General features: G+C 32.1%; 2 protein-coding genes across 2 annotated transcripts in view; one reads left to right on the top strand and one right to left on the bottom strand.

The window, feature by feature from the left end:
- The window catches only part of LOC126739397 (serine/threonine-protein kinase SMG1), a 157,256-nt gene extending 150,649 nt beyond the window's left edge, over nucleotides 1-6,607 (top strand). Inside the window, exon 20 of the mRNA XM_050445069.1 lies at nucleotides 1,598-6,607. Coding sequence (XP_050301026.1) covers nucleotides 1,598-1,675 — 78 coding nt within the window. The 3' untranslated portion in view covers nucleotides 1,676-6,607. The remainder of the gene's footprint in view (nucleotides 1-1,597) is intronic.
- A 5,090-nt stretch (nucleotides 6,608-11,697) lies between these two features.
- Nucleotides 11,698-13,055, bottom strand: LOC126739550 (snurportin-1). The gene has a single exon (XM_050445298.1). It carries the CDS (start codon nucleotides 12,856-12,858, stop codon nucleotides 11,893-11,895), a length of 966 nt encoding a protein of 321 aa, XP_050301255.1. The 5' UTR covers nucleotides 12,859-13,055; the 3' UTR covers nucleotides 11,698-11,892.
- Nucleotides 13,056-26,592: the final 13,537 nt, after the last annotated feature.

Below are 26,592 nucleotides of genomic sequence, written 5' to 3'. Positions count from 1 at the left end.
TATACCAAGTGTCCCATTTAAAATAAGAAAGTTAAAGTTCCTGTTAAACCGGAAGTGATGGAAAATAATAGAATATATCAAAAGGTGCTCTTGCAACTATTCTATCGCTATACCAAATTTCAATTGTTTATCTTGAAAAGTAAAAAGTTATTAAGTGTTCCCTTTTGTCTGTGTCACCCGGTATAGGACTAATAAGAATTAGTGGGCATTGTTATTTAGATACGTTCTTAAATCATGTGCCATCATTTTGAAATAATAATAGCAAAAAGGCGTGCTGACTAATTAATGGTAAATTGATCGTCGGGAAGCAGAAAAATCGGCTTGTTGGCACGTGGTTCAGCCTATTGGCTTTTTCAGGGACGTTTTCAGTCATAATTTAACGTAGTATAACTTTGCCAATGAAATTATTTTTGCCTTCTTTGGGTTTGGTTCTCCTGGTCCAATACTTTGTTTCAAGTGTTGTTTACTTTCAGGAAAGTAGTCAAGTGCATCCAAGTTCCATCGGCAGCTATAAATCGCAGTGGAGAAGCGTGAACTTTTTTTTCAATACAAAAAAAATTGTGTATTCAATATTATTCACTTTAATGAAATAGAGAATGAAAGCGCATAAAATATTAACTCAAAAAGAAAAATTATGTAGTGATATAAAAAAGAAAAAAATAATTACTACTAGCAGATTCATCAAAGCAAAAGAAAACTGAAGATGCATTGCGGCCGACCAGATCAAGCGTGTCTATAAACAATAACCCTCAACAGCATAATAAAATAGCTGGTCGGCTTCGATAGACAAAAGCTCGAATGTCTTTCCCGCGAGTAAATTTCGCAGACGTAATAGGCTGAATACTGATGCGGCCGGACCTCTGTCACCTGCTTGATGCGTATTTGGTTCGATTAAATGCTCCAAATTTCGGAAGACAAATATCAATGTGTCTTCCTGGGGCTTGTATTCCCAATTAATGTGGGTGTCAGCCCTGCATTTGCATGTATGTTTATTTTATTTTAATTGGTGTGTCACGTGGCGCGCCTTCGGATTAATCATGTTTAGATACTATATGATAATAGTAAAGAGAGCGACTACGTTCTGTGTTAATTTTTTTTTAATTTTAATTCAACAATTACATGAAATAATTATGTGATAAATTAATGACAGATAACTGGATAATTTTGGGTAGACACTCTAGACAGTGTCTACCTTGTCTACTCGTACGCTTTGCCACTGATAAATCGACATGAAAATTACTTAGAGTTCTGCCTGCACAGTAGCAAATTTTTGGTTCAACCAGTTTTCCTAATCAATTTTCCATCGACATTTAGAAAACGTGGCATCACCACTTGTCACAGCTTTTCACTTGTGAATAAGGAAATACATAACTTTATGCTTATCTTTGCGCTTGCAATAAGCAGTTTTTTAATCAGCGTAATAAGTGAATCGAGAAACACACAACTAAAGACTACTCAAAAACAATTAGGAATACCTACCCTATGTTATATGAGCTTTTTCATGCGAAAATGGGTTTCTCAGATTGGAGCGTGAATTATGAGATACTCGGTATACAACCGTTTAACTAATTTATTTATATACCTTTAATTTTTTAAGGTCGACTATGTAATCCGAGAAGCGACCAGCCTCGACAATCTGGCCCTTTTATACGAGGGATGGACGCCATGGGTATGAGCTAACCGAAACGCGAAGGCGCGACTCCGTCTCTGATTGGCGGAGTGACGTGCCGGTGGCTCTCACTCGTCGACTTGAACCAACCAATAGGCAAACCACTAGCGCAAAGGCGGGCGACGGAACGGTCGCAGCGGCCAATCGCTGGGTGCCGTATTCAAACAAAAAGGGGCGTGACATCAAGCAGTCAGGGTTACGCGCGTGCGCGCTAAGCTGAATAGACGTCGGGAGAGGGCGGGACCTATTTTATTATGGTCACGCCCCCTATTCTGGTAATCGTAAATTACTTAATTTTTGGTATCCTGCCCTTCGGTGTTGTTTTGTATGTATGTGTACTGGATGGGTAAAGTTTCTTAGAGATGAGTTATGTTGGTTTGGTATTAGACTCAATTAAAATCTGCACAATTTTTGTTGTATTGCTGTTTTTTAAACCAAAAATAAAACAACTGGCTTTTTCTAAAAACTTATTTTCACGCAATTTTAAATCTCACAAAGTGAGTGATAGTGTTAGGCTGTAAAAAAAAAGAAGTCGTGTCAGGACTTCTTGGAGGCCAAAATAGGTTCTTTCCCACTTTAAAGTTGCCGCATATCTTCAAGCGATGCAGAATGTGCTGCCATCTGACTATTGTGAATTTTTATAACTTAAAATCTGCTTGGTAATTTTTACTTGCTATTGTTCTGGAAATTTTTGTTAAGAACTTTTAATTTTTTAAACAGAAGTCAGGGTGAGACTCTCAATTTAAACGAGTGAGAATGTGTGATCTTTTCCGGGAGTAAACTCTCTAAGAGTCAACTTAAATGAGGTTCCAGTGTATTGTAAATTGTATCTATTGTTTATTATATCCATGAGTATTGTCTCTACGTTATTTTAAATATCCAACCCTTAAGCAAAAAGGAAATGCAATTTTAAAGAAACTCACATTGCCTTCCCAAGTGAGATGAGACTGAAACATTTTCAAGGTTGAGTCAGGTAATGCCTGATGACTTTTTCCTCTTGAAAGGGCGAGATGTTTATTGGCGATAATCTAAATGTGATAACTGAGATGTTTTCTAGTTTATCAACTCTAGTCAATACGGAATCTATTACGGACTTTAGTCAAAAACAGAACAACTCGTATACTAGCATACACTATTTATTAACAGTTAAGCTTTTTTTTTTAATATTTTTTATTAAGTTTTCGAAAGCAATCAAAATGTACTCTCTAACCTTAATTCATTTGTGTAATTAGTTTAAAAAAAACTATTTTAACCAAATACTTATTTGTTACCGGAAATTTTTAATATAAAAACAATATTTTTCTTCGAGCTCTCTAATTGTATCCAATTAGAGAATTCAACATACCGACATTCACTAATAACCTATTACTGCCTATAACTATCGCAATTTTAATTACTACCGCCATTTTTAAAGTCCATACTTGCAGTGGAGTTAATATGTCAATGGGTGACTAAAAATGCTTCGGTCATCCTCCACTAAATTTATTTAAAAATTCTAATTAATCCTTAATCCTACATGTTTCGGACATCTAACGTGTCCATCATCAGGGATACAAATTGAGGGTTTTCGTCAATACATATTAAAGCTATAGTGCCTCCGGCAAGGTCAAAGGGTTAAAACAACTAACAATGAATAAAAATGGCATATTAGGATGCATAAGAAAGGGACTAAAACTGGATCTGCACAAACATAAAATCACAAGATTACAACACTACGATAATTGTTATGTAAACTTTGGTTTTTTGTATCCCTGATGATGGACATGTTATATGTCTGAAACATGTAGGTTAATAACATGTAAATTAATAATTTTCAAATAAATTTAGTGGAGGATGACCGAAGCATTTTTAGTTACCCGTTGACCGCCATTTTTGCAAAGAGACAGTAATCGTCAATAGAAACAATAATCGTATTAGCCAGGTCTTAGTAAATAGAACATTTATTGCTTAAAAAAACTAAACCAGAACAAAAGCCAAAATTACAATTACATCATCATAGAGCTCTAGTTGAAATTAAAGTTTTTTTATTACTAGTGATCTAATACTTTATAATATTAAAAATATATACCAAGTCTTAAAACGTTCTCATTTGCAAATTACAATATTTTCACAATAGAATTTTACAATACATCACTCTTAACAACAAATGCCATTTACCGTATCAGCTAGCTTAATACCATCTTATATTCTCATAAATTCGTTTAAATATTCTTCAAAATTATTAATAAAAATAAATTTGGATACAAACAACTTACCAACAAATTGCAATGTTGTCGCTATATTATGGTATTTTTATGGACCTATTAAAAACATATTAAAATAATTTTTCCTACTACCGTGCGTAAAGTACTCACATTACACACTTCCAAGGGTTTATAAAGTTTCACTTTTTATGCACTAGTGTCTAAAACGACTTTAGTAGGCACTGGTGCGTAAAAAGTAATTTGACGTTTATTTGGCATTCATTTTATAATTTGTCAAAAACTTTTTTGACGTTTTTTTTACGCACCAATGTGTAAAGTAATTGGTATGTTTTTTTCGGTAGTAGAATAGTTATTTATGTAACAAGTGTGTAAAATGATCCTTTTTTGATGAATGGGAAACTTGTCGCATGCGATAATTCCATACAAAACATACAACATTTTTTCTACTACCGAAGAAAACATCAAAAAAATTAAAAATATCAAATTATTTTACGCATTTAAACGACTTTACGGTAAAAAAACCGTCAAAAGAATTGTTGACAAACTATCAATTAAATTTCAAATAAACGTCAAATTACTTTTTACGCACTAGTGCGTAAAAAATACTTTTTTTTAGGCACTAGTGCGTAAAAAGTGATTACTTTACACACTCTGGGAAGTGTGTAAAGTGAGCACTTTACCCACGGTAGTAGAAAAAAATTTTATATGTTACACGTGTGAAAGATCTCCTTTTTTTATTCATGGGAATTGACAAATTTCCCGTTTATAAAAAAGAATCATTTTACACACTATTTTAATATATTTTTTTAATTAATTTGTTTAAATGTGTAATAAAATTTAAATAGTAAAAAAAATAAATAGTTCAGATATTTAAAAAGTTTCTAATATATTAAAAGTAAAATCTAGCAGCTTTTAATTGAGTCAACATACCAATGAAAACGAGACTAGTTGCACTTATAAGAGGGTAATAATGAATTAGGGGCACAGATACTAAAATAATAAAGGTCGTAGGTTTAAAAAAATATGCGTGACTCGCTGCTTGCATATTAATCATTTATGTTTTGTCGCGGAGATTGACAAAAAAAAGGTAATTGTATTTCTTAGTGATGAACAAACAAGGATTATTATTATATCATGATATAAACACGTTTTTTTTTTTCATTTATGTTAGCTAAACCGAATAATTTTCTTTGTAACTGTACGAAATAGATTTCTTGAAATTCAAAAAAACCGTTGATGCCATAGAGTTACTGTTGAGATATGTGACTAATTATTGTGTTATAGAAATCTAAGGCGTTCAGTAGAATTATGCACATTGGTATTGAAATTGCAAAAAAAAAATCAAAATATAATATTATTATTTTGTATTATGTTTCATTGATTATTGCTCATAAAAAAGATCGTGATTGGAATATCAACAAAGATTGTTTTTATTAATATAAATTATACGTAATAAAAACATAAAGTATGTTTTTTTTAAGTTTATCGTACTATGACTCTTACAAGCATAACAAATTCCTAAAATGTTAGTAATACTAACTCTAAAATACCTACACGAGGTTTGGTAAAAAAAATATTGGTATTCACTTTGCTTTGTCAGCTTGCTTTAAAGCATGATCAGCCCTGAAAACACCTATACTCTTTAAATTAAGACTGTTAATTGTTTTTTTATATTTATTAACCGAAATTTTTATTGTGTATTGATATTAAGCATGGAGAAGTTGATGTATTTTTAAGGCCTAAATTTCGAAATCGAGCGAAAAATGAGTAGCCATGCTATTGAAATTACGTGAGTGCCTTTTCGTTTTTGTTAAAAATCTTGATTCACAATCTATTTCGTCGTCACTTGTATCAATTTTAAGAAAATTGGGGTATTCTAGATTTTATAATTCCGAAAAAATGCGAAAAATTTATGCAAAGAGCTGGTAATTTTAACATACAGTAGAGAGATCGAAAGCAATAAGATGAAAAAAGCAATTCCTTTTATTTTTTATCAATCCTCGTCTATGATTATTCAAAATTGCGATATTACTGCTAAAAAAAATAGTAAAATTTTATGTTTTAAAACATTGTTTACACATTTTTTCCTAGTTAATATTTGCTTTCTATTTCAAGCGGTGTAGATTGTAATAGTGCGATTGACTTAAATAAAATGACTTGTAACAAAATATTCAATACATGTTAGATACATATATGCTTTGCCATTTATAATTTTTGATGAGGACATTTTTAATGATGCATTTTTAGTAGGGATGGTTAACCTTTTCTTTAATTAGTTTCAACATCAGGACATTTTTTGTCCAAAATCGAACTTATTAATAAAATTTAGCTTTGATTCACTAAGTCGAATTAGGTAAAACTTTCATTTAGATACAGCAAACTGATTAGTTAAAAAAATCCGATGCATCATTAGAAATCTGGTATAAAGCACACATCCTTAATCTATCTTGCAAGATCTAACAATGGTACTTCTTTAGATATAGCCCTTTCAAACAATTAATAATAAATTAAATATTGCTAGGTTTCATTTTTAACAAAACAATGTTAGTGTAATTATGTGTGTTCTGTTGGAAAAGAATAAAAATCGGCACTCTGATAGCCTATCAAAAGATTTAATTAAAAAATGTATTTTAAATGAAATTGTTCAACTTTACATATTTCAGTTCTAAATTGATTTTTGTGCCGATTTTCATTCTGACACTTCTGTTGATAATATAATATATGCTATTCAAAAGTTGTTTGTTTTATTCAATTTATGACTAATATATACCATGCGTTAATAATAAATTCTGAGCATTTCTCAAGACGCGTAAATGCTCAAAAAAAGTAAAATGTGTTATCGTTTACAATTTGTGTTAAAATTCGTCTAACGAGTATTTTTGCGGTTGCCCAATGTGGAAACCGTCAGCAATATAACATTAATAAATAGGGGAAAGTCAGGTAAAACGGGGTAGCTCTTGTTTTTATAATAATGAGTGTTGTCATCTGCTTTATACTTCTCCAACCTATTACCTATATTTGTCAGTTAAAATATTGAGCACACTCGTAAACAAATAAGTTGTGAATGTGAATTCCTTTGAAAAGTACTTAAAATTGTTCTTTGGGCTAATTATTCTGTAGAGATGAAAGCAAAATATAACATAAACATCTGTATTGAGTTACGTGCAAATTAAACGAAAATTTATAATAATAGTATATCATAATAATACTCATCATATCTTCTGGCATTGAACTGAAAATTATAGTGATTAATAGTTGATTAAATTAAGGGCTTAGAAGTGGAATCCAGCTGGAAAAAGAAAATATTGCCCTCAAATCGCACCTTAAAGATCAAGAACAACATTCAAGATCTAACAGTGTTGAGATAGTTGGCGTCCCTGAACTAAGGGAAGAAAATGTAATCTCTACAGTCGTTAAGATTGCCAGAGCCTTAAACGTCAATATTGGGGAGGATCACATATATCACTGCTATCGTATAGGGGAGCTCCAGGAAAAAAAACATGAACCTCGTTCCATGTATGTGAAGTTCATTTCAAAGATTAAAAAGGAGCAGTTTCTTGGTGCTAAAAAAGTGAGACGGGATCTTTGTGTGGGCAATATATGTGCGGGTGTGCAGGGGGTTCACGCGAAAAAAACCCGTGTACATCAACGAATCTCTAACAAAGTCTAATCGTGCGTTGTTTAAGAAGTGTCGTGACTATAAAAAGAAAAAAAACATAAAATACTTGTGGTTGAGGGATGGAAAAATTTGTATGCGAAAAAATGACACTTCGAAGAAGTTTGTAATCTATACAGAAAATTCATTGATTGATGTTAACTGAAAATGAAGGTAAATATTTAAAAGTTTACTATCAAAACTGTCAAGGTCTTAATTCTAAGTTATTTAATCTTAGGCTATCAATCTCTTCTTCAGATTATGATGTTATTTTCTTGACGGAGACTTGGATCCAGCCATCTATCTATGACCGCGAGTTTATCGATTAAAGATATATAGTTTATCGAAAAGATCGTGACATAATTCGATCAGGTAAAGGAACGGGAGAGGGAACCCTGGTCGCCGTTAAGACCTAAATATCATCCCAACTGTTACCCATATCGTGCAATAATAGTAACATAGAGGATATCTGGATTAAATTATGTTTTTCTTCTCAAAACTTGTATTTATGTAGTACTTATATACCTCCAAGGATGTCATATGACACTTAAAGTGAATTTTTTGATACTGCAGAAAGGTATCTACAAGGCCAAAATAATAAAATTCTTATTTTAGGTGACTTTAATATACCCACTTTAGTAGATGTAGAAAATAGGAATATTTTTAATAATATAGAAAGTAGATATTTACAAATGATAAACCCGTTAGACTTGCGACAACATAATAAAATTCTTAACGACAGAAATAGGGTTCTTGATCTTGTTTTGAGCAATTTTTCTTTAACTTTAAATAGAAACAACTCTTCTTTTATAAGGGAATATCCGGATCATCCCACTTTATTTTGCAAACTTGAATTTAGCAATACTTCTAACAAAAAACTTTTAATAGCCAATATAACTATAAAAAGGCAGAGTTTTTAAAACTTTTAACAGATTGTTTGAAAATGTTAACTGCGATGATCTAAAAAGCAGTTCTGATGTAAACCAAGTAACAAATATTTTTTACAAAAAAATATATGATATTTGGGATAAATGTGTACCAATGGCACGTGAATGTAAAGAGCATTACTTACCGTGGTTTACTAAAGAAATAATTTTAAATTTAAAAAGAAAAGAAATATTGAGAAAAAATACAAAAAATCTAATAGCCTCGCAGATAGAGCAAATTTCATTTATATCAGAAGTAAAGTAAAAAGTGACATTAAAATTGCATATAAAAAATACATAGAGGAGGTAGAAACAAAAATAGCTAGCGACCCTAGTAACTTCTGGAGGTACACAAGTTCAACAAAGTCAGGTACTTATTCATCCAATACACCAATGTTATACAGAGACCAGCAAATAATCGAGAACAGGGATATCGCTGACGCTTTTGCCTCGCATTTTTCTAGTATTGTTCAATCAGATCCCTCTGGCTACACCCTGGATTTTACTCCGGCGGTTCCTCTGACAAATGCGACTTTGTTTGTAAAGGGTATTATTGTGGAAGATGGGGTCGCTGTAAAAAAATTAAAACCTAAAAAATCGATCGGGCCAGATAAGATACCACCCTACATCTTTAAAGCATGTATTGATTTTCTAATTGACCCCTTATTAATAATATTTAACCTAATATTGGAAAAAAAAATGTATCCAGATTTATGGAAAACCTCAAAAATAGCTCCTATATTTAAAAGTGGTGACAAGGCTGATATTTCAAATTATAGACCTGTAGCATTAATTTATTGTCCAAGAAAAATTTTGAATCAATATTATATAACAAAATTTATAATCATATAATCGGTGTTGTCACTGAAAAACAGCACGATTTTATGAATAACAGGTCAACAGTCACAAATTTAACCTCATTTTTTGCAGAAGCTGAATGGCGTGGTTGACTCTAACGGACAGGTAGATGTTATATATACCGATTTTTCTAAAGCGTTCGATAGAGTCAACCACGACATTTTGTTAAGAAAGCTAGATTGGTTTGGCTTATCACACGATCTTCTGCAGTTGCTTGCTTCATTCTTGCAAATGAGGATACAGTATGTAGTATATAGAGGGTGTACATCTCGAAGTTTTGTCGCTTTGTCAGGGGTGCCTCAGGGGTCTAACCTGGGGCCATTGCTTTTCTTATGTCTTATCAACAATCTACCATTGTGCTTAAAATAACTGGATGATGTATTGATGTATTTGTGATAGTGAAATATTTGCCGATGATTTTAAATTTTATAGAGCAGTTGATAGTATTAAGGTCTGCGAACTCCTTCAGCATGACCTGAATAGAGTAATACTTTGGGCAAAACAAAACAAATTATCTTTTAATGTTGAAAAGTGTATTACAGTAAATTTTACTAGAAAAAAAGTGCCAATTAATTACAATTATAAAATGGGTACTAATGTCTTAAAATGTAAAACAGAAATAAAAGACTTGGGAGTAGTTTTCGACAATAAGTTGCATTTCGATGCTCATATTAACACAGTTGTTAATAAGGCATTTAAGATTTTAGGTTTTATAATTCGTAATGCCTGTAACTTTACTACTTTACTTTACTAATTTAAAGACCATTACTACTCTCTATAATGTCTATGTTCGCAGCATATTGGAATATGCCTCGATTGTTTGGTGTCCATTCTATTCGGTTTACGAACAAATGTTGGAAAAAGTTCAAAAAAGGTTTTTGCGGTATTTGTACTATAAAAAACATGGTGTGTATCTGATGGATAAATCTTATGAAAATCTTTTGACAGAATTTAATTTAAAAAAACTTACTTACAGAAGAACTATGGCTTGCTTGTTGTTTACACATAAGATCCTTCATAATAATATAGATTGTTCATTTCTTCTCGAAAAACTGCTTTTAACGGTAAATATTCATAACAATAGAGATTTAGGAACTTTTTATATAAAACAAACAAATACCAATTTAGGTAAAAAGTCGCCAATTTTTGGAATGTCCAGTGCCGCCAACCTACTATTTCATATTGACATATTTTACGAACCATTTGGGAAATTAAAAAAAAAATATATCTAATGTAGAATATTTTTAAGTTTTTTTTCTTTATAGTTTTTTTTTTTGAGTTACCTAATGTGTTATCTGGGGGGCAAAGAATCTATTTTTTTTAAAATTTTATAATATGTAGTGCTTACTTACTGTGCTTATTAGTCATTAAGGACCAATTGTAATCATTTATTGGACTTTGTGTCTGTAGATTGCATAAATAAATAAATATAGCAACAAAAAAAAAACAGATATTCAACGTTTTAAAAAAAAAACTCATTTCAAAAGCTACCACAATATATATAATTAATTTACTTTTTGCTTGTTATAAAATACTAAATTTTTCCCTATTGTGCGTATAATATTTTGTTAAATATGTATTTTCTTATAATTTTCATTTCCTATTTTTACCGTACCAAATTACTGCCAGGACTTTCCTTGACTGTGTTATTAAAAATATAAAAACGTGTTTTTATTTTAAAATTACCGAAATATTTTATCTCTACTGTTTTAAAATTGTATAATCACTTAAACTTAAAAATTAAATAAGTGACTGTGTGTATAATAATATACCTCTTAAACTTTCCACAAAGTTTTAAAAAAATAGAAGTAGAAAACGTTATAATATATTAAAAAAAATAAATTGCTAAAATGACTGTTCTTCACCTTAAAAGTTAAGTCATTAATGTATTAGTGTTAATAATATTGTGGTATCAAGAGGAATCTTTATATTTCCAGATGATCTAAAATTAGTGTTTTCAGTTTATAATACAGGTAACAAAATTACTGTGAGTAATAGGCGTAATATAAGCTTAATTAGGTAGTTCTTTTCAACAATAGTGGAAAATATTAAAACGAGAATGACCAAATGTATATAACACAAATTTGACTGTTATTTGTACAATTTTCTGAAAATAATAGCAGCGTTAATATAAAAATAGACTTTTTTCCGGCCAATAGCTCGCCTGACCAAATATAAAGATATATAAGTGTTCAGAGATTACTGAAGGTTAAAATAGATTTTACATTATAAGTTTGTGTGTGCGCAAAGCAAAAAAATATTAAAAATATATATTTTTTTGCAACAAAAACAGATTTGTGGTTTTTGATATATTTTGTTCCAAATTTTTTTTATTCACTGTTCATTATACAATGTACTTAGTTTACAAGAGAAATATGATAACAATTAAAGGATAAAAAATAATTTAATAATGAAATAAATTATAACATAGCAAATAAGTAAATCAACAATACTATACTACAACCAATCTAAGACAGTTAAGTTTTTTTAACAATAAATAATAAAAAACAATTATGATCAAAATTGTAAGCAGAGAATTGAGGTTAATAAGCTTAATGACTAAAACAGTAAAACAACAGTTTAAGTGGTATCCATTTCTATTTTCTCTGGTTGATTTTTAGGTCTATTTTTCCTAAATTCTTCTTTAAATTTTAAAAACTTTTCAAGATTCTCATATTTTTTTGGCATCTTATCCATAAGTTCTTGAGGCACATCAACTCCTAATTTCTCTGGAAGCATGTAAGAATAAAGCCAACACATAAGGGGAGTTTGGCGAAATGCATACTGAACTTCCTTATGATAAAAAGTTACTCCACTATACAATACTTTTTTATCTGATATAAATATTTCCTGAAATATCTTGTCTTGAATCAAAGATTTCTGTGCAGGATAAAAGTCCAACAGATAAAATTTGTAAGGCTTGTTGGTCTCCAGAAATTTTGGATTTTCACTGAACTGGTTTCTTATCCAGTAAAAGCGAAAAGTTGTCTCACTATTTATCATAGACATTGTGTTCCAAAACATGCAATCCAAAACAAAAATGGTTTTCATGGATTTATTGAAAATACAGTCTAGTGCTGTTATGCCAACACCTTTATGTAACCCCCCACCTGGTAAATGAGTCCTTAAATTCAGTAATTTTCCCTTTCTCCCAAAAACCATTGTTTGTTGACCTTTTGCTAATACAAGTGCTCTACAGCCATTTGGCACTATCTTCACCAACCAGTTTTCCTCCAAATCATCTGGGATATCTGTAAGATACTCAGAGAACATCAAATGAAACTTGTCTTTTTTTCTCTTGGGTCTTTGTGCATCCACATCCATGTCTGATTCTTCAGGCACATCTTCATCATTATCCAGAAATATGTCAGTAAAATCTCGATGCTGGTCTACCAAGTTATGTCGTTTTTCTTTTTGTTCTTGTAAGATAAGGTCCCTTCTCTCTTGCTGGGATAAATCGGGATTCTTTCCGCCCTTTTTATATAAATAAGCAAACTCAGAGGTAAACTCTGGTTCTTCAGAAAGGCTTAAAAATTCTGTCGACATTGTAATAGGCTTTGGCAGTTAATAGTTATCACAGGATTTTCTTTTTATAAGATTGTTTTTATTAAGTCAGGGAGTTTGTTTATAAACACAAAAATATAGTTTATAATTAGAGGTTAGGATAAAAAGTATGTGGCGAATATACATAACAGCAGGTTAATTCGCCCCAAATCTCATTGGCTGCAGAAGTCCGACAACAACCAGCTGTTATCTGTCTTGTCAGGGGTAGACGGATGACAAGTGACGGTAGACAGGAGCTTCTCCTAGGGATGTGCGATACTGAGGAAAGTACCGGTATTTCGGATCGTATCGTATCGTTTTAAAAGTACCGGTTGGTTACAATATCGACAAGTTCAGTACCGATATTCCAAGTACCGGTACGATTTAATTAAATATATATATTTTTTAAAAATGTTAAATTAACGCGGACTGGTATGGTCAATACTGATATTTTTAGTATTATTTATTAAAATATTATTTATTAACAGCATTTATTTCGAAATAACTACAAGTGAAAATTTGACATTTGTCGTCACTTAAATTAAAACCGAACAACAGAAAACATTAAAACGTAAGACAAAAATAATTATTCTAGAAATTGAAACATAATTACAAATTCCAGTAACTTAATTCTAACGAATTTAAAAATAATAGCCTTGAAAGTCTATCTCCAAGAAGTCTGTTACGGCATTAATCCATTATCGCATCAGCCTTTGAAAATAGGCGTTCAGATGGAACTGAAGTCCCTACTACTGATAAATATTTTATTGCTGCTTTTTTTAGGGGATTGCTTGCCATGACATTCTTCCAATATAAAAATACATCTGTTTCCAGCGGCTCTGTAGGAAGATTTAAATATGCTTTTAAGTCAGCATGGAGAGCGTCGTCCATGTCGTTTTTTGAACTGCCTGATGAATTTGCCAGTTGCTTATGATGTGACCAAATATTAGTATCCCCTAAATTCTCGTTTTCAACCTGAACTGATACAATGGTTTCGTTGCATAAAATATCATCTTTACATGTGGTACTTATAAATTTTATAGCTTGAGAGCAGGCCAATATATTGTTAAAATGTAACTTCTTAAACCTGGGGTCAAGAAGTGTGGAGATTGCAAGCAAAGACACTTGTTCTATTGCTCCAAATCGATGTTTAAGTTCGATCAGTGTGGTTTGAAGTAATGCGTTTGCTGCTTCTGTTGAAGGCTTTAGTTTTTTCATTCTCATTGTTAAGCAGTTAACAACCGGAATTATTTTTGATATTGTGAGATACTTCTCCCCACATATTTCCTTGGACACTTCTTCAATTGGCTTTAAAATTTCCAAGACATCTTTAATTGTTTCCATTTCCAGTCCGTCTATCATAGATGGACCCTTACTATTTTCTAGCAATATTGGTGCTACATAAATTGAGAGTTTTAAAAACCTTTCCAGCATATAATAAACTAAGTTCCATCTCGTAGGAACTGACTGAACTAATTTTAAAATGTCCTCTTGGGGTTGAGGTTTTCTCAATTTATCAGCAGCCACTACGCTTTGTTTGAAAAAAGTTGCAATATTTTTAACTTTATTTGTGATAACTTTAATATTGTCGGATTCAACAATTATTTTAGAAGCAACAAGATCGAGGGTGTGGGCAAAGCAGGGTAAATGTTTACTTCTTCCAAAAATATTTGCAATTGCTTTTACCATGTTGGCTCCATTATCCGTGACAACAGCAGTTACTTTTTCGAGGTCTATTTTCCACTGCTCACATATGTTTTTTAAACAGTTGCCTATATATTCTCCTGTATGACTCTCATTTAATTCATGAACACCAATTGTAATACTATTTAAATTATTTTCATAATAAAAATGAAGAGTTATTTCTAAAAAACTTTTAGTGTTGAGTGTGTCCGTCGTATCAGATGTAATAGTTAAATTTTCAATCCCTTCTAACCTGTTTTTCACAATTTGTGCTAAAATATCATATTTATTATCAATTAGTTTCGTTAGCATTTTCCTGCTAGGTATTTTATAAAGTGGTGCAATAGTTTTTAACAAATGTCTAAAACCGTCTTTTTCAGTGGTATTAAGAGGCATGTTGTCCTTCGCTATCATGTATACTATGGCATTAGTGACTCGATCAGATTTTTCTCCACTTACACCACAATAAATTGTATTACCTGAATACGACTTTATTGAAGCAAAAGTATCGGATATTCTTGGCTGGAATTGCGAAAATGAACTTGATGTAGATGAAATGGATTCAATATCTGCAGTATTAGGGTCACTGATACTAGCATTGTATTGATTTGCAGAGTTACTTGCCACGGTTCCTGAAGAACTTTTTTCTAAAATTTCAGGGGTATTTTTCTTCGATGTCTAAAAGTAAAAGGTATTTTCTATTATGTGTACATGCGAAACTTTTTACTCAAAAAGAGGGATTTTTGTCTTGACAAATTGCTAGTAGGTAATTTAAAAGTTTGTAAAAAGTTGAATAAAAAAATTGACAAATGCAAAAAAAAGATTAATTCATTAAGTGCATCCCTCATCCCTCATAAGCCCTTAACTCTAAATTCTGCAAATCCAACCCACACTCCAACTGAAAAACCTAAAAAATAAAATGATTCAATACAACACACTTATTAAAGGGGCCCCGAAAAACAAAACACCCAGTAATACAGTAACTCCTTTAATCTTAACTCTACCTTTAACACCTAAAAATTAATAAAACATTGTCCTAAAAATAAGCCCTAAAGAGTTAATAATTATTCCTGAATTATAAGAAGTCATATCTAAAACCGGAAATATCAAATGCAATTCTAACCCAAACTAAGTTTAAAACCTAAAAATTATGGAATCGTTAAAAACATCCCTACAAAACACCATCATTAAAGGGTCACCGAAAAACAGAACACTTATTTTATCTTTACATTAAAGCGGGTCCCCGAAAAACAAAACACCCAGCATTATTTACATATCCACTCAAAATCTCATAGGGGTCATAGTCTCATATAAAAAAATAAAAGGAAGCAATAATTATTTAGAACTTTCTCTATTATTCTATAATTTTATAAGTACCTACCTACCTCTTTTTTGTTAGTTGCCATTTGATTTTTTTTCACATTGTCATTGTCATTGTACTTTGGATGTCGCCTTGTAAGATGCTTCCTTAAATTTGTGGTCCCTTCAGAACTTTTAACTTCAGCCAAGCATAATTTGCAGGTTCCGCCGGCATTGGTTTTGATAAAAACTTTCCACACATCACTAGAACGAGGCATAATAATAATTTAATTATTATGACGTAAACTGTTCACTTCACAAATATAATTCAGATTCAGATGGCCAAAAGAATGAAAATAATAAATGCTGGGGAATCCCGGAATTCCCTCAACACAGCAAGATTTCGCATCTCGCTTCTCCTCCAATAAAACAAAAGTCAATACGATACGATAGATCATAGAACATATAGCTGCAACCTGCAACACATGGACCGTCGAACACCAATTGCGTGCGTTGTGGGTTGCATCTGCCAACACTACGGATAAACATAAACAGAAAGACAGAAGGAAACAGGAGTAAATCCGTGCTTCACTGCTTCATTCATATTAATTTATGTGGTATCTTTTTGATGAAATTAAATTTATTTCATAGCATTCTTCGATACGGGATACGATAGGTACTGCATAAAACTCAGACGGATAGGACCGTACGTTAAAGTACCGGTACAAAATATCGAGTATCGGAAGAAAAAATACCGGTACTCGAGAAAATCGTATCGTATCGCACATCCCTAGCTTCTCCCGCGGCCTGCGCATTCCGGACCGACGACACGTGTCGAACAGAACTCGTGTTCTTTTTGATACTTTAAAACCGATTCCAAGCGGTCTATCGGTAATTACCGTTCCTAAATGGTATTAACCAAACATGTCCAAGCGGTTATAGTTATAACCGTGTTGAGATACGTGACGTCACCAATTAGCCCTTTATACGTCATCAATTTGGAACAGTAATTACCCACGTCCGGAGCTATTTTCTAAACGTCAAATGTCAAAAATATTGAAATAAGTGCGGGAAAAATAAAAACAAACAAAAAATTATTTCCTTTTTAAAGATGACACAAAATTTATTATGGCTAATAAGTTTTCTTTTTTGATATTTATGTTTAGAAACTAATTACATATAACATTACTGGCGTCTGGGGTATTATTACAAACAAACAAAATGATGACAGCGACAGCTGACAAGTTACTTCAACCAAACACGTCCAAGCGGACACGATTGATTATGTTATAAAGGGACTGCTCAAGGTCAACCAAGGGCTTAACTAAAAAAAAAAGTTCTCTTTCAATATTGGGATTAATGTTTTAATTGATTTGCAGCAAGCAATTCCAGGCTTCTGGTAAGAAAATCTGATTTTATTTATTACTATTATGTTTTTGTATTGTCAATCTTTAGTCATCAAATTCAATTGATTTCAATGAAGAAGTTTCACTTTTCAAGTATTTAATTTTTAACTTGATTATTATAAATACATATTACAAGATGTCTAGCCTCTCTTTAAATTTTAAAATTAAATTTTTCTTTAAAATTAGATTTAAAATTTTCCTGAAAATTTTCTTGATGTAAATATATTTTAAAAGGTTCTGAGAAACAGAATAATTTTAATAAATTTTTTTTTAATTTCCTTCAGTTCCCATTACAAGAGAAACATGTAGAGCGATATGCAATGTAAATGTTATTAAGACTTTGAGCTATAGAATTTCTTCTGATCAGTTCTCTCCACAAACTTTAATAATGCTGATACTGCTGGCTTTACACTACAATACATATTTATTTAAACATTTATTTTGTCTTTTTTTCACATGAATCATTTAGTAAATTGATTTATAAGGTTTGCACTGCCTATTTTTTTATTTTATTTCATGCTTGTATCATATAAAACCACTTCCTGTGTTCACTGAGACGAGACATAGGTATAGAGACTAAGAGACCTGAGCAGTGAGCACCCGGAATGGATCAGAATTAATGTTTTTCTTACAGCTTGTGTTTTTTTATGAATTTCTTTTTATTTTATGTAAACATTTGTCCTTGAATTATGTTTTTATTAATATTATAGTTCTAAGATATGTTGTTAGTATTATAAGAGACCAACAAATATATATAATACTATGAAAATCATATATGTTTATAGTAAAAAGTTTAAAGTAAAGTAAATTGTCTCTTTAGATAATACTCCGCTATAGAATATTATTAATAAATTTTTAGAATCTGTTTAATTTTTCTTTAGAAAACCGATACAAGTACATATTAAATAAGGATAATTCATCCTCTATTGAATATATGTGTAAATAAAATGATATTATTAACCTAATGGGAATGCCTTTAGATGTATGTTGAGAAAATAGCACAAAAATTTTGATAACCTTTTCTAATCTGTTTAAAATTAGGGTAGTTCGGTGCTAACAAAATACTTTAAAACATTTTTAGGTTAATTCTAATTTATATAATGTCTGTTATAATAAATTATTGTATATTATGTATATCATTATAAGTAATTTTTTTTCAGGGAAATTGTATTAATGAAAAACATTGTTTTTATTTTCATTTATCCAATTGGTGATGTGTGACACTATTGTTAATTTATTGCGGTAAATTAACTCATTTAGATACATATATAAAATAAAGTTGAAAAGTTTTATTTAAATTCAGATCAATATCTGATGCTAACGCTAACACCTAATCAAAAAGGCCCTTTTCTCTATGATTAGGCGTTTGCATTAGATATTACGATTAAATGGTAAGATTCTCAGATAAAATGAAATTTGATTTCCCGCCTTAATTTGGCCACGCCTTTCTACCATTTTGATTGGTCCAATTAGGCACGTCAAACTGTCAAGTTAGTGACATTACAACAGTTTTCGTTGCCAAGCGAGAGGACGCTATAACCGATTCCAAGCGGTCTATCGGTAATTACCGTTCCTAAATGGTATTAACCAAACACGTCCAAGCGGTTTTAGTTAAACCGCTTGAGATACGTGACGTCACCAATTAGCCCCTTTATACGTCATCAATTTGGAACAGTAATTACCCACGTCCGGAGCTGTTTTCTAAACGTCAAATGTCAAAGATATTGAAATAAGTGCGGGAAAAAAATAATTCAAACCACAAATTATTTCCTTTTTAAAAATGACACAAAATTTATTATGGCTAATAATTGTTCTTTTTTAATATTTATGTTTAAGAACTAATTACATAAATAATATTACTGACGTTTGGGGTATTTAAAAACAAACAAAATGATGATAGTAACAGCTGACAAATTACGAAGTTACTTCAACCAAACACGTCCAAGCGGACACGATTGGTAATGTTATAAAGGGACTGTTCAAGGTGAACCAAGGGCTTAACCGCGGTTAAAACCGATAGATCGCTTGGAATCGGTTTATATTTGTGTTCTGTGTGGTAAATGGTTCTTAGTTGGTATTTACCAATGAGATACTGGTTTTTAACCAAAATAGGGAAAACGTGACGTCACGGATCAGGTGTTTGGCGTTTGGTAAACTTTCGGTTATACAGTCCAGAAGAAGGCTATGCTTAGATTGTAAAAAATTGATTGAGAATTGCGATATTAAGTGCGCCCTTTATAAATTAAGAAAAATAAATACCAATTAGGCCCGGTTGTACAAGCAGCGGTTCAAGTTTTACTAAACTGCAGTTTTTCGTTGAACGTAGTTCAAAGGTTCGTGTGTTGTTCCAGTACAAGCTAAGTTAAACTAGGTTCTATTTAAAGTCTGCAATAGCCACATAAAAAACAAAAGTATGCCACAAAAATATTTTCCTAAAAATATATTTTGCATTGTTATATATTGTATTAGTTGTCATATGTTATATTATATTATTTAAATGTACTAGTTAACCCCTTTAAGTTTAAATACAAATGTTCTTTTTTGGCTTATTATAAAGTCAGAAAATCTACTTGTATCGTCCTCGATGTACTACTCTGTACTGGGTAGCCGTCTATTAAGCTCGCCTACGCTCTTTTTCCAAACCTGTAAATTATGACAAAAAAGTTAGTTTTTTGGAGTCACTCTCTTAAGATACCTTAGATAGATTTTATGTATCATGTTCTATACCTAAATTCAACTGTTGTCAAACAAAATTCAAGGGTATAAGGGTCCCTAATCGGATGGTGAGTGGTACCAGAACAGAACCATTAATTCTTTTGCATCATCCGATAGCTCTTAAGAAAGAAAAATGGAATTGTTTCTATTCTCCTTTTAATCATTTTGCCACAGCAGGTAGATAAAATGACAATTTTATTTTGTTTGTAGCTTGTTAACATTTGAATATAAGTATAGAACATTATACATAAAATAGATTTAAAAATTTTCGGAAGAATCCAAAAACTTCGGAAGAATCCATAAACACATTGTATATGTAAAATATAACATTTTAGAATAAGACCCCAAAAAACTTTTGTATTTAACTTTTTTGTAGTCTCTGATAGGCTCCGAGAAAAGGCATAGGCCCAATAAACTGGCCACCCTGTATAACTACACTTATCTTTGCCGCAGATACTCACCTTAGATTTGTTTGGTGTTTCAACAAAATAGTGCCTAAATTTGTTTTTGAATTTTGGTGTTTTATTTCGCTAGACATATGACATGTATGTACATGTTGCTTTTTCAACAATTTTTGAAAGTATGTATTTATTAATGTATAACGAACACTTGTTGATTCCCCCTGGGACATGTTGAATATTGTTATTAAGATTATTGGTCAACTCTATTGCAGCTGCAAGTTCTTCATTGATACTTGGAGGATTCGCATCTTCCATAGATAAAGCAATATTATAAAGAACCACTGCAGCTATAACAATAGCCTCCACTTTTCCGATAAAATAATCACCGTCTGCTACAACAAAATTGTCATGACACACCCTATTTTCAAAATCATTTCGGACTAAATATATTAGAATCGTGAGCAGGCCCTGGCCACCTACAGACAATAACCTTGAATTTTAAGATCTGCACTACCGATAGCTTTGAAATAATGCTTTTCGATTTCTATAATTTTCTGCATCTTCCCCTTTGAGAGATTGGATTTTAATGCGAGTACAGTCCAAAGTACCAATGCATCTTGGTATCAAACCTAGCACTATTAAAAAACTCTTGCCTTATGCTGTTAATTTTTGCTTCAGTTCTAGGCGTTTTTACAAACACTGGCATAATTCGAGCAATTGTTTTTAAAACCATATATATTTTTCGGCTTGCTATTGATGTGTGCCTCCAAAATGCCTCCAAAGTCCCCAACAACCTGCTGAAAACTTCCTGTGACCAAAAAGCGTAGAGCAACGCATACCATTTCAGTAGCAGTCAATGCATGATAAGAAAAAAGTAAGGTTCTTGTATTAATACAATTTCTCCAGCCTTACCAGTCATAATGCTCGCCAATTCGGCAGTTGCATCTCGACTATGTTGGAGATTAATTTGACTTATCCTTAATTGCGCCATGGGGGACATCCATGAGTGTAGGGGTAGCCCTCTTACCTGCCTAAGGCTTCCCTTCTGGTGGCTTGGAGGTTACGGCTGCGGTGCTGGGCCTGGTGGGCGTTCCTCGAACGGTCACTCGAAAAGCTCGGACAGTGACCAGTTCGAAGAAGAGTGTCCACCTGGCCTCCTCGAGTCGAGCAGCAACCTCCCTGCTCACCATAAAGTGAAGGTTGAACCTTCCAGACTCTTCTTCCGTCCTCAGGTGTTAACCAGCTGGGAACGCTTAAGGCCCTATTCTGTATGTCAAGGATTTCCCTGACATACTCTAAGTCTGGCCGCTCCGGTGTCCTCAGAGTGAAGACTATCTCCACTGGCCATGGGGCGTTGGATGACTTCACCGCGGTGAAGGTGTGACCCCCTCGGTCAGTGGTTGACAGGAGCTCAAAAGCCAGTCTCTTGAGGGTTCGTCCTCCGCCGTGACCAGAAACCAGCCCATCTCTGTGAGTCCGGAGTTTCGAGAGTGGAGCTCAGCTTTGGTCCTGCTCATCTCAGAGATGAGATGGCCTTGGAATACCAATACCTCCTATGATTATTTTTAAAGGAAAGAGGCTAAAGCCAGAATTACATGATAATTTGCCACCAGGAACTCTAGTGGAAAAATCAAGTAAAGGCTACATGACTAACGAACTTTTTAAAGAATTCCTCAAGCACTTAGCCTGATACAAAAGTCCAGGAAGGTGCCTCTTAGTTTTTGATGGTGCAGCTTGTCATCTTGATTTGTCAATTGTTGATGTTGGAGACTCACTTGATATAGATCTCTACTGTTTGCCATCGAATACAACACATGAGCTTCAACCCCTCGACAAATCTGTATATCGCTCATTTGAGCATCATTGGGATAATGAGGTATTATTATTCTTGGATCAGAATCCTAACAAAAAGCTGACCAAATCATGTTTTAACATAATACTTTGAAATGTTTGGTCTAAATGCATGACACATAGTAACATTATAAACGGTTGTAAGGCTACTGGTCTGTTTCCATTAAATCCCGAGGCAATTCCAGAAACAGCATTTGCTCCTTCAATTTTCTCAGACGTACCGGCACCGGATGATACCAACAAAGAAAATAGGCCTCCACTTAACGAGTTGTGCCATTTTTATGTATAGGCTTTATTAAACCTCCATCGGATAATAAGGCCGATTTGCGTTATTTTTCTTAATATTTATTTTTAGTTTTCTAGTTTTTTTAGAGATTATTTTTTTTAAGTTTGTTAAAATTAATATAACCTTATAAGCACTTTGGTGTATTAAACTAAATATTAACATAACAGTCTTTCACTTTATTCAATTTTTTCTTAGCTAGGCCTTATTCCCCTCAAGTACCTTACATGAAATATGTTTAGAATTTATCATAGAATCCAAAAATGCATTAATAAATAGGGTGTCCTATTTAAAATAGTAAAGTTGACAGCTGACCAGTCTTCTTGACGCAGCTTGTATACTTTGCAGAAATCTGAAAACATGAAAAAAATAAAAGAAAATTGACGTGTCCGAGCGTTTTTCAACCAGGCGGGACATAGGAAATTCCAAGTAATTTTTAATAGGGTCAAATTCATTCGTTCTCAATTAAAAGTTAAATGCAATTATTATTTAAAACTACTTAAGGAACAAATTTTGACGAGTTTAAATGATCTCGCCGGAAAAAAATCAAGAGGTTTGGTATCAAATGGCTGGTTGCCCGGCGCATACTACGCTTGCTATCCCGAATTATATGTAAATAGCGGTTTTAATTTATTGGTCTGCCATACATAATAAATTGGGCACCAAGATCTTCTAATCTATTTCCCAACCATTTTTTTCTGTCGAGCCATTTAAAAAATAAAATTTACATAAATAAGAATTATCCAAATCTCGAAGAGTTTTAAAATGCGATTTCAATGGAATTTAATAAAATTCCAATTTATTAATTAGCGAATGTTATAGAAATGAGGTGTACGACCGTTTGAAAATGTGTTATAACATTTTAAGTTAATATTTTAGGTTTAATAAATTATTTTTAATAAAAAAGTAAAGTCTTAAAACTTACAAGTTTTTTTAAATGTTTCATGGTTTATATTATAATAATTTGTGTGCATGTCAAAGTCAAAAAAGTTTATTATTAAAAAAATAGTTATAGAGTCGAAATTATACCCATTTGTAGTTACGGTGAGAAAAAACGTATGGCGTAGATATTTTTGCCAATCAATGAATCAATCTTAGGTTAGAAACTTTACCATCGCCTTCAGAAATTAATAGTCTGCTATGTATTTTTATACGTTCAGAAATTAACAAATGATTTATTTTAGCAGCATATTATTATATTTTTATATTCGTGTATATACTTTCATTCCCAAAAAATTTTAAAAAATCTTGTAGTATTTATTGTATTATTAACCAACTTAACAATTAACAAATATTATTATAATTAATCATAAATATGGGACATAAACAACAACTCCGAAACGGAATTGCACTTCAAATTGAGAGTGTGATACAGCGAGCCGCAGATGCAACAAAATTGAGCACAACAACGATCGCAAATATAAAGAAGAATGGGATAAAATCAGATCAGGATTACGCTGCTCATATATTTTCCAAGCAAAAGACTGCAAAAACCAAATCTACAACATATTTGAAAAGTAGAATTCGGCACGAACAGTAGACGTAACAAAACCGAACTTACAAAAATTGTGAATAATGGTATAAAATTATTTTAAGTCACTGGGAAAATTTTAAATACTGACAATTTAATTTATTTGTTCATGAAAAAAGATGCTGCTTGAAGGAATATGTTAACACATTAAAATGAAAATACCATTCCAAAAAATAAAACATACAAACTCAAAAAAAACACGCCATATTGCATTACCAAGTTAATGAAATTGCAACGATATGATTGAATACTTAAACGACGATCATAAAATAAAATTTGCTACAACAAAAAAAGCTTAATCAATCTCGTCAGTATTGTCAGAGTCAGAACTGAAATCAGAGATATTGTCTTCGTCATCGTCGTCTTCGTCAGTCGTAATAACAAGTGGCAGAATGTCATAGGCATCACACACTTGTATTGCCTCCCAAGCCTTTTCAATTACCTTTTCTGTATGAAAAACATATTTTTGCCAACGATGTATAGAAATTTCGTTTATTACCCTTTCCCATGTAGTCAGAACTTCTGAAGGTGACCCCTTAAAATTGGAAATATATTGATCATTTTTTCGTTTACATTCCGACCATACCATTTCAATTGCATTAAACTGGCAATGATATGCCACCATATCATTGCCAGTTTAATGCAATTTTGTGTCCTAAAGGTTTAACATATTCATCAAGGAAGTACTTTTTTTCACTAGGGCAGTTTCTGCGTGCAATACTCCATATTTTATCTTTCATGGCTTTTTCTGGAAAGCCAATATTCTTTTTCTTCAACCATTCGGTCAGTCTCTACTTTGTCCAAGATTTTCTCGGGATTTCTTCTAATAAACCAGAATGGTAACTTGCATTGTCCATGATTATAAATGACTTTGCGGGAAGATTTGGAACCAGCTGAGTTTTAAACCAGTTTTCGAAGTTTTTCCTGTTCATATTATCATGATAATCTCCCGTCTTTAATCCACTCTTGAATATTAAATTTCCACCCTTGATGAAGCCATCTTTGGTTCCGCCGTGGACCACGATATAACGATGACCTTAAAAATAAAAGATAATTCAATTCTCTTCTTTTAGAAATCATTCTTCCAGAACATAAATTTAATATAATTAATAAGTAATGTTCCATGCACATACGAGTAGTGTAAGGAGTTAAATTCCCTCATATTGTCTTAGAGAGAAATTATATAAAACTATGAAACAGATGAAATTATGAAGTTAGAGGGCCCTTACAAGGGCAATAGTTTTTATTCAAAAAAAAATCTAAAAAGATAACCAGATAATTTTTACCTTTACTGTTTTTCCTTGAATCCGTGTGCGTGGTGTCATCTTGCCAGCTACTACGAAATGATTCCTTGCTAAAAATCCACGTCTCGTCAATGAAAACTGGAGTAAAACCTTCCGGACCTACATTTCTATTTTTGATATACTTCCTTAAAAAATTGATTCTTTTATGAACAATATTTGGCAAGTCCATCAAATATTTTCTGTTATTTGATTTTTTCCACTTGAAGCCTATACTATTGATCCATCTTCTTAAGGAGTCAATGGAAAACTCAAAATATTCAATTTCTTCCCTAAACTTTTCTCTTATTGTTGCCAATATTAGATATTCTTTTCTGGCGTACATAGAATAAATTGTGTCCCGAATTCTATGTTTCAAATATGTTGTAATTTTGGTTTTTGCTTGGAAGATATAAGGGCTGCGTAATCCTGATCTGATTTTATCCCATTCTTCTTTATATTTGCGATCGTTGTTGTGCTCAATTTTGTTGCATCTGCGGCTCGCTGTATCACATTCTCAATTTGAAGTGCAATTCCGTTTCGGACTTGTTCCTTTTCCAGTTGAAAAAAAGCTAATATATTTAAAATTATCAGCTGCGATTGTTCATTATAGCTATTATATCTTTTTTTAGGCATTATCTAACACTTTTCGAAATAACTTTCAAGAACAAGTTGACAAACCAATATTTTTGATTGACAGTGACGGATATTTCACATAACCTAGTATATAAAAGATGAATAATCATCAGACACCAATTTTTTTCAAAAGTTTGTTGTCGCCGCTGTTTGGAATATGCTAAACAAAGATAAACAAAAATGACGTCATTACAAATGGGTATAATTTCGACTTTAAATATAATTAGCTACATGAGAAAAAAAAATTGACAATTTTTGGTAAAAGGAACTGCTTCGCGATTATATAAAACCGATAGCGCAATTTGCGTGAAACAGGCCTTGAAAACATTATAAATAAACACAAAAAAAATTCGTAATTAACCTAAAAAAGAACAAAAGTAAAATTAAAAAGGGCAGAAACAAAAAATGGCAAAGCAATTTGGCTGGCATGCGACGGAAGGCAACAAGAATAGACAAAAGAGAACCACAAAAGAAAGATTGAACAGGCCAGCTTCTTTTTGGTCTTAGTTGATTTTGCAGTTTATACTACTAGATATCTACTACTAGTCATACTACTAGGTATCTACTACTAGTCATACTACTCTCAGGCATCTCGTTGGGAGTCGAGAAGAATTTGATTAACCTTGGTGTAAAATTTATTAAGTGACAAATC

This window comes from Anthonomus grandis, chromosome 1 (genome assembly GCF_022605725.1).
Source record: "Anthonomus grandis grandis chromosome 1, icAntGran1.3, whole genome shotgun sequence".
Classification (NCBI taxonomy): domain Eukaryota; kingdom Metazoa; phylum Arthropoda; class Insecta; order Coleoptera; family Curculionidae; genus Anthonomus; species Anthonomus grandis.
The sequence above is the reverse complement of the archived record's forward strand: the minus strand, read 5'-3'. Positions and strand labels throughout refer to the sequence as shown.